Source organism: Strix uralensis, chromosome 18 (assembly GCF_047716275.1).
Source record: "Strix uralensis isolate ZFMK-TIS-50842 chromosome 18, bStrUra1, whole genome shotgun sequence".
NCBI classification, from domain to species: domain Eukaryota; kingdom Metazoa; phylum Chordata; class Aves; order Strigiformes; family Strigidae; genus Strix; species Strix uralensis.
This window is the reverse complement of record NC_133989.1, coordinates 7,865,369-7,878,189: the sequence shown is the minus strand read 5'-3', so window position 1 is coordinate 7,878,189 and position 12,821 is coordinate 7,865,369. Positions and strand designations below refer to the sequence as shown.

General features: G+C 37.8%; 1 protein-coding gene across 2 annotated transcripts in view; it reads right to left on the bottom strand.

Annotated features, from left to right (window-relative positions):
- The window catches only part of ZNF217 (zinc finger protein 217), a 28,617-nt gene that overhangs the window by 2,922 nt on the left and 12,874 nt on the right, over positions 1–12,821 (bottom strand). For both annotated transcript variants that reach the window (XM_074888195.1, XM_074888196.1), the window contains 4 exons: positions 9,147–10,898; positions 6,819–6,944; positions 4,346–5,938; positions 473–601 (listed from right to left, as the gene is read on the bottom strand). In XM_074888195.1, coding sequence (XP_074744296.1) covers positions 492–601; positions 4,346–5,938; positions 6,819–6,944; positions 9,147–10,623 — 3,306 coding nt within the window. In that variant the 5' untranslated portion in view covers positions 10,624–10,898 and the 3' untranslated portion in view covers positions 473–491. The remainder of the gene's footprint in view (positions 1–472; positions 602–4,345; positions 5,939–6,818; positions 6,945–9,146; positions 10,899–12,821) is intronic.

The window sequence follows — 12,821 nt, the reverse complement described above, 5'->3', positions numbered from 1 at the left end:
CCTCACAATCTTCAGAAGTTGTAAAATGACTAATGTCTACATTTTTCAGGAAGGACTAACCAACATAACCTCTCATAGGATTCATGAGCTGTGATAACAGGCACTTCCTCTCATTTCTAGTTTTCCACACAATGTTCCCCCACCCTCAAGTACTGACTTAAGGGGAGAGCCCTTTTGTTGAACACTTCCCACTGGCATTGTAACTAATTAATATATTTCTCTATTGTTAGCCCTTCCATTTCTTTTAGAAAAGGAGCATTTATGTACTTCTTATGCAAGCCATTACCACTATTCAGAATAACTAATGCTGCTATACCAGTATTTGGTTGGTTTGTAAGAGAGGGGGAGTTTGTATTTTCAGCTGTTCTGGTTCAGACTTTCATAACCTCTCATCATGCTATGCAGCAACCTTTGATGCTATGAGTACCTAATGCAACATTTAAGTAACAATTAGTTCAAAAGGCTAGTTTACCATTTCTTGAAGTAAATGGTCAATTCTTCTTGTCACTTGGTCGGAAGTGTGCATTACCAATGAAACTTTCGTAACTTCGCTTTTGTAGCACACTGCCAGATAAGTGTTGGTATGACATTGATCTCTTTCCTGGCAAAAAAAATAATTGAGAGGAGTTAGAATTATCTCCTGCTAATCTAATTGGTCAGACATTCAATTGTGAGCAGGTCTATGTCAGCACCCAGAATCCCACGCCAGAGATACTACCACAAATCATCTCACGAGCAGGGCCCAAGACAATAGTTATTCCTAGCCCGATTAAAAGATTGTATGAAATTCAGTATCCAGATACAAGGAGAATGAAAAGCATTAATTTAACAACTTTGTTCTAAGGTGTATACACATGACGTCCATCTCTCCAGATTTTGCTCATTTGCAAGAAAGAAATTTCTTGGCTTAACTCACACAGCAGACTTCACTTTAAGAAGGTTAAAGTGCTGCAGTACGTTCTACAGCATGATGCCTACACATATCCAGCTTCTGTACTTGTTTGAAAAATGAATTTTTAAATATGAATATTTGAGAAGAAACAGGTATACTACATTATTGCCATCACAGATTATACGGCAATTGTGACACTTTAAAGTGTTAATATACATTTACTTGAAGACCTTTGTTAAGCAATTCTCAGCCTAGTATACAGGTAATTTCATGTTTATCTGAGACCATTAATTCAAATTTATATATGTGAAATCAATGCCTGTTCCATATTAAGTCTTATTAGCTTAAGCAAGCAGTCAAAAACACTTCATAAAATTAAGGAAAAAAAGTCAATCATCATTACTCCCACAGGATACAAAAAGCCCAACTGCCATCCATATTCCATGAAAGCTTTAAATGCAGCATTGAAAAAACCTAGCAAGCTTTAATTAAATTAAAATGGCAAAGCTAAATTAATATTTCAACAGAATCTACAAAGCCATTGAAGTGTGTCATGAGCAATTGTCTTTAATTTGCAGCCTCTGCCAGATCAATCAGCCAACAGGTTATCCTTGATAGCATGTTGCCATTGCAAAGGCAACTAATTTGAAAATAACACAAACTGAGTGGTTTCAGAATGTTTCTGTCTCTTCGGGGCAACACAGAATGGCAGAGCTTACAAGCAATAACGGAAGGCATCATGCTTTAATCAAGTTTGCCAAGTGGAACATATTCTCATGACAACTTGATCCAGCATTTAACATGCGACATAACATGTTCATAGGACCTAAATAATGTTGCCACAAGGCACACAGGCCCTTAAAAAAGGTTTTGACATCATGTTTTATAATATCACCAGAGTTCAATAAAAAGACTGCAGAAACCTGCAGGTCTACACCTGCAGTACTTTGCATATGGTATCTTATAAAATACATCTCTGAGGAGCTGCAACTCTTAGACAAACAGTTGTACTTCAGCTTTTTAACAAAAAAAAGAATTTGCAGAACCTCATCTTCGCTGTCTCCACCCACATCAATACTCTAATACTGAGAAGTTTGCCTGTCTGCCACCCTCTACCCTATCAGACAACTATCAAGGTTTGTGTTGGGTACTTCTAGGCAGAATGGTTAGAAGCCTAGGAAATTAACCGTAAAAACCTACATTTTATTGCACTGAGCTTTTACTGAAGTTGCTAAGAAAACCCATAGAGGGGGTCTTGTTTCACAAGGCTTTCCAATGTAGGTAACAGCCATAAAAAGTTGTTTTTCTTGTCCTGAGACAGCACTGTGCAACTAACAATGAAATCTTCATTTCCATGACAACAATACTGTCAAATTAGTTGCAGCCATAGTTTTGAGAGCTGTAAATAACAAGAAACAGTAGAAAGTTCTTTACTACAGGCTACTGTCTCCAGGCTTGTACCAAAGAAGAGGAAGAAAAGCCTACCGCAGAGATTTTTCTGGCAGACAGGTGGAGATTTCAAAAGAAGAACAAGGTGGATTCCAATGAACTAATTGTTTAAAAATAGTATTGCATCAACTGCTACTTCAAGTGGCTAACCTCACTAAGACTACTGGCAAAATAAGAGAATTTCCCTATCCCCAATATACATTAATGCTGGAAAGCAGCAAGACACTGCCCACCACCTGGTCCTCAGGGTACAGACTACTCATCTAGCTGGTTGAAGCTGCAAGACGTAACTTCCCCCTTCCTGTTTTCATGAAAATTAATAGGGTTGTATACAACATCAAGAGCATTCTCTCAAAATCGTGAATGTTCTATCTGCTCAACAGATAGCAACATCACAAAGCACAAGTCCTCGGTCAGTGCAAATTAACAGTTTCATCCTTAAGGACAGCCATGTCCTCCACTAAATGTTGAAATCACACATTAAGTACTTAGTGGCTATCAACCATTAGTTTAAAAAAAAAAAAAGTCTTGCTGCAAAGCACTGTAAATTCCACAACTGCATGAATGACTTCTGTGCTCAGAAAAAAACCTGTATTTCATTCTCTCAGATCACTAGGAATCAAAAGACAGCAACAACATTTGTCCTTCTGCCCATCCCTCTGCATTCTGTGCATAATCTAGTGCCCATTTTACATTCCTCATAGCAATTCATGGTACACAGACAATGCTATTCATGAAACTGAGAATTAACTTCATTTCACAATCACTTCAGTGAGTCAACTGTGATGCTGGCTTTTCCTTTATCCACTCCCTACCCCAACTAGAAATAGAACTGTAACGCTTTCCTTCATCCTTCCATAACCCACTAGCAAACCTGAATATTTATGAAGCCCACAACCTTAAAACAAGCAAACAAAGACCAGAACAGAATTAGCAAATACATTTTTTTTGCCACATAACTAAATGCAGATTTAGTATTTTGCAGTTCACTCTGACCTAAGGTAACACCCCCTGCTTGTTATGAACCCAGACTACTCCAGAAGAATGATCTTACTACTTCTAGAGAATGGGAGTATTCAGAGTTTAAGAACTTAGCAGAGACTTTAAGACTACACAGCACACACACATTACTCATTTTTATAATAGATTCTTAATTTCAAAACTCAAAGTCCTATATTTATAGCTAAATCCATACTGACCTCAGCTCAAAGTCATAAATACCATCTTCTACAAATAGTCAGACAACTGCTTAAATATCACCTAGCATCTTTTAATCTTGGCCTCCCGCTAAGTTTTGAAAACACTATGAACAAAACACGCAAACCACGTATTTCCTAAAAGTACCAAAGTTTTCCAAATACATCACAAAACATTTATCTCTGCTAGGCCCAGAATTTTCCACAAAGCATTACTATTTATTGCAATGAGACACCATAATTAGAATAGCAGAAATATGTTGTCTTGATTTAACAAAGTATTCTGTTCCTACTAAACATTATAAAAACCCATTGAAGAACAGAAGTATAAGATTTAAATCATAGTTTTATGATTTGTAATACATCCTTTTCTGCAATTGAAGGGAACAATTGTTCATGACAGCTTTTTTTTTGGTAAGAGGTTTTATTAATATTCCAGATGGTTCAAGACTTCTTGTATATTAAGCAGAAAGGCTCATTCCATATCCAGGATTAGTTAGCATGTCTGGAGTGCTCTGATGAACAAACAATAGATATTTGCTATCAGAGACCCATGGCAGGGGGGAAGAGGGAACTTGAGGAACTTTAAACCCCTCTTTAAAATTCAGACCTTCCATGCCTAATTCCCCAAGCCTTGAGTTTGGTGAACCTGGATTTTAAGTTTAAAATCCAAGCATTGACTGCACTTGGTGAAATGCTAAGTACAGCTTTATTTTCTCCGTTTCAAGGTGGGTACGCACTTATTCATATTTCATTTACCTTCCTTTGTAATGGTGTAAGACATTTAACTAGGAAGGAGATACAGTACCTTCTACTGTAGAGCTGGTTACTTGGCCATTGCTAGATCCACCAGAACTGTAAAGTGATCCAGAGCTATATGGCTCATAAGGTTTGAGAACAGTCAATACATTAGGAGGTTCGACATCATCTGAATTCAGAAGCCCTTGTTTGGCTGGCAAAACAGAGGATGCAGGTTTGGTGCGAGCACATTCCTGAGGTAGCAGATTTGCATATCTGTTTGCAACACGAAATCTGCTCATTTCGTATCTTCTGTAAGTATCCATTGGAGAGTCATTATGTTCAATAGCTAACACATTAGGTTTCATTCGTTTAGAAGACGTTTCACCATAGTCTAGATTTACATTGGTCACAGATTTACTACAAATATAGTCTCTTCCTCGTTGACAAGACCAGGCAGGTTCATTTAGGTGAGAGTCGAGAGGCCCATTCATACTGCTGCTTACTAGACCAGATTGAGACACTGGGACAGTTAGAGCTTTTACTTTAGATTCAGATCTTTTTACTCTGTCTGATACTGGAGAGATACTGGAACTGGAGTGCATTTCTTGCTGAGGTTGTCTATAGTTATTTGCCTGAGCGCCAACATTACTTTGCTGTTTGAGAAACTTGAGGTTACTTGGGGCTGTGCTGCTTGAGTCAGTCACTGAAAAGACAGGGACTTTGTTCTGTGGAGGGTGACATTGTTTAGCTTTGCTGGTTTGCACCACTTTTTGCTGCGTAGATGGGGAAGCCTTACGTTTTTTAGCATCAAAAGACAAAGGAAGCACATCTTTACCAAGCAGAGCTGGAGGACATCCAGTGCGTCTGGCTTTAGCTACAGCCTTGTTTCTACAGACATTTTTGTTAACGGTGTCAGGATGGTATTTGTGTATCAGTCTCTGGTGCACCATTAGGACTTCTGGGTGAAGTGAGTCGTAAGGACAAAATGGACAGGTGACGGGTGCTGGCAGGCCTCCAGCTAAAGCAACTGAACGTTCTTGTGAAGTCCTAATACATAAGTTCAAGGGCTTTTCTTGAGAATCCACCACAGGTTTGTGTTTGTAGTTTTTAGTGCACTCTTGCACATCATTCACATTTTTTCCGTCCCTGAAAGCACAAACATACTGGACATCATCTCCCTCTGATGCCACAGAAGTCTTCCTCTCTCTTTTATGAGGAACACTGGGCTGAGTTTCCTTTGTTTCTTTCTCAGCCTTTAGTTTTTCCAGGTAAGGAGTGGACACATTCTTGTGTGTTTGATTTGAATTGTTACAAATGGAACCTTTGTTCAATTCCCTAGAATTATTTTTCGTTTTTGAAAGGACTGTGCTGCCTATTGCATTGTTCAAGAACAGAACCTCCTTTTGCTGCTTGGTAGGTGGGAAGCCCCCAGCATCTTTGGCACAATCAAAAAGCTTCTTCAAATTTTTGGTTTCTTGAGCACCATCAGCAGCCAGCAAGAGCTCCATCTCCTGACACTGTAATGAAACTTTGCTGTCACTTTTCATGTCTGCTGTGCTATCAGCTTGCTTGTCCTTGTGATGCCTCTCTAAATGATACCTCAGTGAAGTTTTCTGTGCTGCTGCATAATCACAGAATTCACATTTGTATGGTTTTTCACCTGAAACACAGTTTTATCAGGAAATAAGTTTGATACAATTTGAAGTCTTGAATACAATTAAAGACAAGGGAATAATGTAGACCGCAGAACAGTAAAACAGATTTTTCTTTCCCCTTCCACATACTCATAATTCCCAAACTCATCTAAATCATTTAAACAACTACATCTTACTGCTTTTACTAACTACAGTGACATCTTCTGGCTACGATGAAGATATTTTCCACATGTTGGCTATGTATGGAGATGGTAGATGACAATATGTTTGGCAGAGATAAGCAAGCAGTATAACTGTGGGTCAACTCCAACAATTTGTAGCCCTTGATCATACCACAAGCATGCTATTCAACAACACAAACGTTACAGTTCATCTATAAATAGAGCTGTTTCAAAAGAAACAGGGACATACATTAACAGAAGTAGGAAGAGTTTGCCTGGTTATGGAAAACAAAGTTGAACTGATAGACAGACATGGTTTTTTCCCAGGTAGCAGCAACTGGCAGAGAATCATCTTAGTACTTGGGAAATAGCCTTTTTTTTATAAAATTAAAAAAAACAAACACAAAACCCAAAACTTTTTGCTAGACTGCTAAAACCAGAAAGAATTAAAGTTAATTCAAGTTTTAAAATATATTGTGTTCTTAACAGTACTTAATGTAATTAGTCCTAATCAAAAAGATTTACACTTATGCCAATAATTAATTCTTCCTAAAAAATTTCAGTTGGAATTATTAAATTTCTTTTTTAGCATTAGAGAAAAGTTTGTTCTTAATATCAATAATTTTGAGGGCAACTTCTGTTTTTCTTAAGCAAAACCAAACATTCCATCCAAACTGGATTCAGCAGACTTCCTTCCCCTCCCACAAAGGTGAAGCCCATTTACCTGTATGAGTTCTGAGATGAATATTGAGGTAATAATTTGAGCGAAAATACTTTCCACAATAGCTGCATTCTCTGGAGGCTCCAAGGTTTTTAACTTTTGCTCTTTCCAAACCATCTTCATTTTTATCTTTGGGAGAAAATATAGCTATATTATGAAGAGCAAATGCAAATTTGGAGTCTCATTTAAAACTAAGTAACTATCTTAACTGTCTTTTTTAAGGAAAAGCATAGAATGATGAACTGTTGTCAACTCCTACCATCTATGAGCATCTTTTGTTCTGTACTGCTGCACACTTAGCAATCAGAGTGAGAGTTAAAAAGGTTTCTGTGTAAAGTAACACTGCAGTTAGTGACTGTAACAAAGACCCAGAGAACAAACAAGATGCAAAACTAGGTCTCAAAGAAAAAAAAAAAAGACAACTTTACTGACCTACAGGAACTTGATGGAGAATGGCCCATCTCAAGAAGTCACAACGGTTATAAACTGTATTATTTTATTACAGAATTTTTAAAATTTTAAAAATTTTTTCTTTTATTTATTATTTTATTGACTTAGTGTGAGCATGACAATACAGACTGTAAACTTGCTCTGAGCACCATGGCAAAACACAAGAAGGCGAGGAGAAAGATGGATTTTCTTAGTAATTACAATATTGTTATTATTTCTCTGTTAATCAATTGAGTGTCGTGCCTGTATAACAACATCCTTAAGATTTAATGGGTAATATTCTTTCACTAGAAGCATTAATGCTTAAGCTCTGACAAATATGGGAGTAAGAAAGTGACAGGGGCTACTAGTTCTGTGAAACCTGTATTCAAAGAACAAATTATAAAAACTAGCTCCACTCAAGTGTAAGCAGCGGTAGTTACCACTGGAGGGCAGCAAGTACAGCATAATATCTAACAAGAAGGGGAAGAAAGCTTACATACAACACACCATTCAAATCAACATGCTCTCTGGCGGGTTGAATTGAAAAAAACCATCAAGACAACTTCAGTAAACTATCCAAGTCAAAGCTGACTAGAAAGCTACAGTGAGAAGGAAGGAGATGTTTTGCTTGACTAAGACGTTAAGATACATAATAGATAGCTTAAAATGGTTCTGTGAAGTTCCTACATGTTGGAAAGCTTCTATAGTGAAAATGCTAAGTATGGCTAAACTATGGCTAAGACAAGCCATAGCTGTTTTAAACAAACAGATAATGTCTCAATAAGCATGACTCAGCATCTCACAATGAAAGCTGTTGTAGCTTAGGATAAGATACTGAGAAACAAAACAAGCAAGTTAACATTAGGTAATAATTCCATTCCTTTGTTACTGGAGGCAAAATAAAGGGCTGCACATTACCAGAAATGGAAAAGTCAGTTGTGTGTGCCAGGACGTTCTGTACGTTGTGTCTTTTCCTGAGATTATGCAAGTGTCTGTTCTTTAAATGCAGACTCAAAGCATGTCACACAGACAAGTGCTAGATTAGCTAGAAGACACTGCTATTCCTTTGTGTCCCCAGACATGCAATCTTTTTCAATTAAGGAATCATTCAGTATCACTTGTTTTTCTAAGACTGTGAGATGCAGAATTAATCCTGGGTAACATACAGATTGAGCCCATCTATTCTGACAAAGAGAACTGCTGGCAACCCTTCAAGGAAGAGGAGTTAAATATATACCTCCTTACATACATGACATCCACATATTAATAGCCTGCATGCATGTCCTTACACAACTAATTTAAAATTTCTGGCTCTGACATTTAGGTTTTCAAGTTACATACCATTCAAAAGAAACATAGAACCTGCAGTTTGACAGAAAAAGTTTGGAATTATTCTTTACTTCTCAGGATCTTAAGAACTGCTGGTATCGAGCACTGGACATTTTCTGCCCTTTCTTACAAGATGCAGGGGAAAAAAGTGAAACTGCAATGATTTCTTCAGAAATATTTGTAAAAACGTGCTGGACAAGAAGGGATATGCAACACTCAAAAGCACCCAGTAAAACTGAGAATGTTGCTATTGCAGTTATGAAAAAGAAAGAAAGAAAGGGAGAAAGAGGTAAGTAAACAGTGACTTTTCCCAGACTGATTACTGAAAGTATTTAAATGATTCCAGTAACCCAAATCATAGCTGCAAGAAGGCCCAACACAACTTCAAAGATCTCCAAACAGTGGTGTCAGAACCCTTCTTTCCCTCTTCCCCCACCACAACATTTCATATCTCTGGCCAAGTTTTGAAAAGATAACTGAGAAAGGCAAGATGCATTCTTTGCCTCTGAAGAGTTCCTAAACAATACAGTAACATCTATTTCAAACTAATGTGCTCAAAATGCTACTCACCTAAATTAAGTGTTTCTGGAAGCCCATCTTCAGATCCATCTTCAGAGCCTCCTTCTATTCGTTCTGCTCCATTTTCATCCAGACTTGCGATTATATCAGCACAGCACGTCCTTGAAGCAGCTGAAGTCTCTCCATCGGTCCGCCTGTCTCTCTTGTGTACTCTGGAATGAAGGACTAGCTGGTGGTATGTTCTGAAGGCTTTACCACACTCTGAACAGTGTGTTGGTTTCTCTTTGTTCTGGGACAATTTAGAATCCATCTCCATAGAAGGCACTTCACCAGTGGGATGTTTCAATTTGTCTTGGGATAAGCTACCATTCCCTGTATAACCGCTGTTTTTATTTACTTTTGACTTCCCTGTAGTTTCAGCATGGCTACCTTTATTTGCATTCCAAATTTCACCAAGTTCTTCTTTATCAGAAGATGAATCATCATTGTCTGTAATTACTTCATGGCCTCGTTCTTTAATTAGGCCATGGCCAACTGCAACTTTACCTTTGGTAGCCAGCTGCCATGCTTGGTATGTGTTGAAAGGATCTAGTTCAGCTATCCATTTCACAGGTTTTTGCGATTTGTCATTTTCTGGAACCACGTTTGGTCTTAAGTTCAAGAATTGAAAAAATTCCTCTCTCTGAGACGTTTCCTCTGCATTAGATTCAACAGTTGGTACTGATTCTTTGGTGTGCACTTTACTGTGCTCAATTAAAGTCTCTTTATTGAGAAATAGGAAACCACAAACCATACAAATTTTGTAAGGTGACGTTACATTTTCAGTTACATGCTCCTGCACCACCTCATTTATTGTTATGGGCATTTCAGAACTCTGTTGGTGCTTGTTTCTAGAACCAGGCTTTCCAGTGTGTGTTCTCATATGATTTTTGAGGAACCACGGCTCTTTAAATCTTCTTCCACATACATTACACCAATACGTAAAAGAATCTTTATGTTTTTTCATGTGCGCCTCGACGTCAAAAGCCTCATCAAATGTTTGTCCGCAAACTTTACAGCTAAGTTCTTCACTGTCCTTTTCATTGTTTGATGAAGACAAGTTTGTTCTTACCCGACATTTATCTAGAGGACTAAGATACTCTGCTTCAACACGCAGGACAGCTGGTTCACAAAGAGTTGGCCTATGCTGAGTTAAAACATGCTTACCAAGTTCTTCAGGATGTTTAAAAGTCTCATCACAAAACATGCAGTCCAGAGGCATGCATCCTTCAGCTTGCATGAGAAACTTTTCTTGCAAGCTTTTGTAAGAAATTGTGTTTGTTCCTTTTATTGTCATTGAGGCATCATTATTCTCCATCTGTGCACCAACGGTACTGGCTATTCCATCCGGTCCATCCATGTATGCCAAGAGAGGCTGAGTTGGCATGTTTCCTATGTTCTGTTCCCTATTATGTGTTTTAATGTAAGGTTCAGTTCTTTGGGGATGCTCACTAATCACAGTAAGGACACTTCTGAAGTTCTCCAACATGTGCTTACAAGTCTGCTAAGCTAAAAAACCTCTGCCAGGAAAAATATTTTTTCCACAAGCAATTTTTCAATTTTATCTGTGTTCACACATCACCGCAAGTATATCCACCGGTTCTCTCAGTGACAGAATGAGGGCTTTTTTGAACTATTTCTTCTGATTCTTCAAGTCTGTAGAAACAGTCAGTTGCACTTAGTTTCTTGTACAAACTTTTCAAATAGTTGCATTGGGTAAAATACACTCAAGGACAAGTTCAGTGCCACAAAGTACTCCAGCACCTGGAAAAGAGAGAAAATTGTCAGACTTTTCAAAGAAAGAAAAAGTATTGTCTCCCAAATAATGAAAACATTAGGACTAGAGAACTATCAAATGCTTTTGAACACTTTTAGTAAATAGTCAGTGAGGGACTCTGGTCACTTTTAAATCTACCGCAGTTGAAATAATATGGTCTTGAACATCCCTGTGTTCCATTAGCTGGGCTTCTGTATTAAGATTGCTATAGAAAAGCAATACTTTTTCTACTATCTATTCTAAATCTACTCTTATCCAGTTTACATAAAGCTGCTAAAACCATATTTCAATACATATACTACTGAATTCATAACAAGTAAATGCAGCGAGCCAAAGTAACCTTTCCTCGAACCTGTGAAACCACTGTTTACAGGGACAGTAAAACTTTACTTCTTTGTTCTCTAAAGGCCACTGAGCAAAAGACTTTTTTATCAAGACTAGACAGCTTAGAATTAGCTTTCATAGTTCTGGTACACAGTAAGCGTCAGTACAAATCTTTGTTTTAAGAACTATTCACTAATACCACTACTCAAAGCTTTTACTACCATCCACAGATTTACAATCTCTGTGACAATCTTGGACTGATACAATGGGATCATCTCAAAGTTTGAAATACACTAATGACACTGTTTCTTGAACAGTAGTTTAGTATTTAAATCATCCAAGAGGCTATTACATTTAAACAGGAAATGCTTCTAATTTCAAATTACATGCAACAAAAAACGTGCTTTATTGATTATACTCAAAAGGGAAGGTTTAAGATTCCACCCAATTAAAAAGGGTTATAATATAGTTAATCACAACTCCAATTTGTAACTCTTATAGACCGCCTGCTAGCAGCAATTAATGGCCACCACTCTGGGCTGGCAAATTATAGTATTGTGAAGTTCAAGACTCTGCTTGATCAGATTTTTGGATAAAGGAGAAGTCTATCAACCTAATAAAAGATCATATAAATTGAAGAGGAATCATTCAGAAATGAGGCACATTTCCAAATACATGAATATCTAATGAAAAGAATGCATTGACTCAAACATCAAACTTTTGCAAATTATTTCATAAAAGACAGCTGGCCAGTGATTCACATTACTTGAATTATGCCTGAAAACACAATATGATCTATAGCTCTTAAAGCAGAAGACCGTACAGGCAAAGTAGGGTTTTAAAATTCATCTCAACTTCCACCTCTGCCTTGCTTTTATTTGGAAAAAATGGAAACATTTGGCTTCATTTCAGCCAAATAAAGGGTGACAATTCAAACACAACCCTGTAATAGTTCAGGCTACAGAGATTCCCATGACAAGTAGTTGCAGCATGTAAAGATGTGGTTATCTATGCAGCTGAGGTTACCTTCTCCAGCCTTTTCTGATCAATGCCAGTTGGACAGAAAAAGGTGGTCTTAAGCCATTAAATCTTAAACCATTTCAGTAGAAATCAGCCACCAGAACTTGAACTGTTTATCCAGTTCAGTGGCCCAAACATGTTTGCAGATGAGGTTCCTGTAAGGCCGCCTGCTGGCAGAGCCAGTATAACAGCCATGGGAGGTTAATGGGACAGGACCTTTAAAACCACCTGAAGTGAAAAGGCAACCGACTGTCTATAGACCCAAGGTTTGATATGGTGCCTTCAACTATATTGGATACCTTCACCTACCACAGAACTGTCAAGCCCAGGCAAGATAACCACCTGGGAAAGGAAACAGGACAACACATTGCTAGGAGTCACAGATCCAACATCTCAAAACACTTTATCCACTTTCTGCACTACAGCCTTGCCCTGAGAATACTCTTTGGTTTTAATTTGAAAAGCTAGCAACTACTTTTCCACCATCATACAGAAAGCAAGATCCCGGAGCCTAATGAAGATGGGTAAAAAAAACCACACCAGAATGCCAAAACAGAATAAAATTA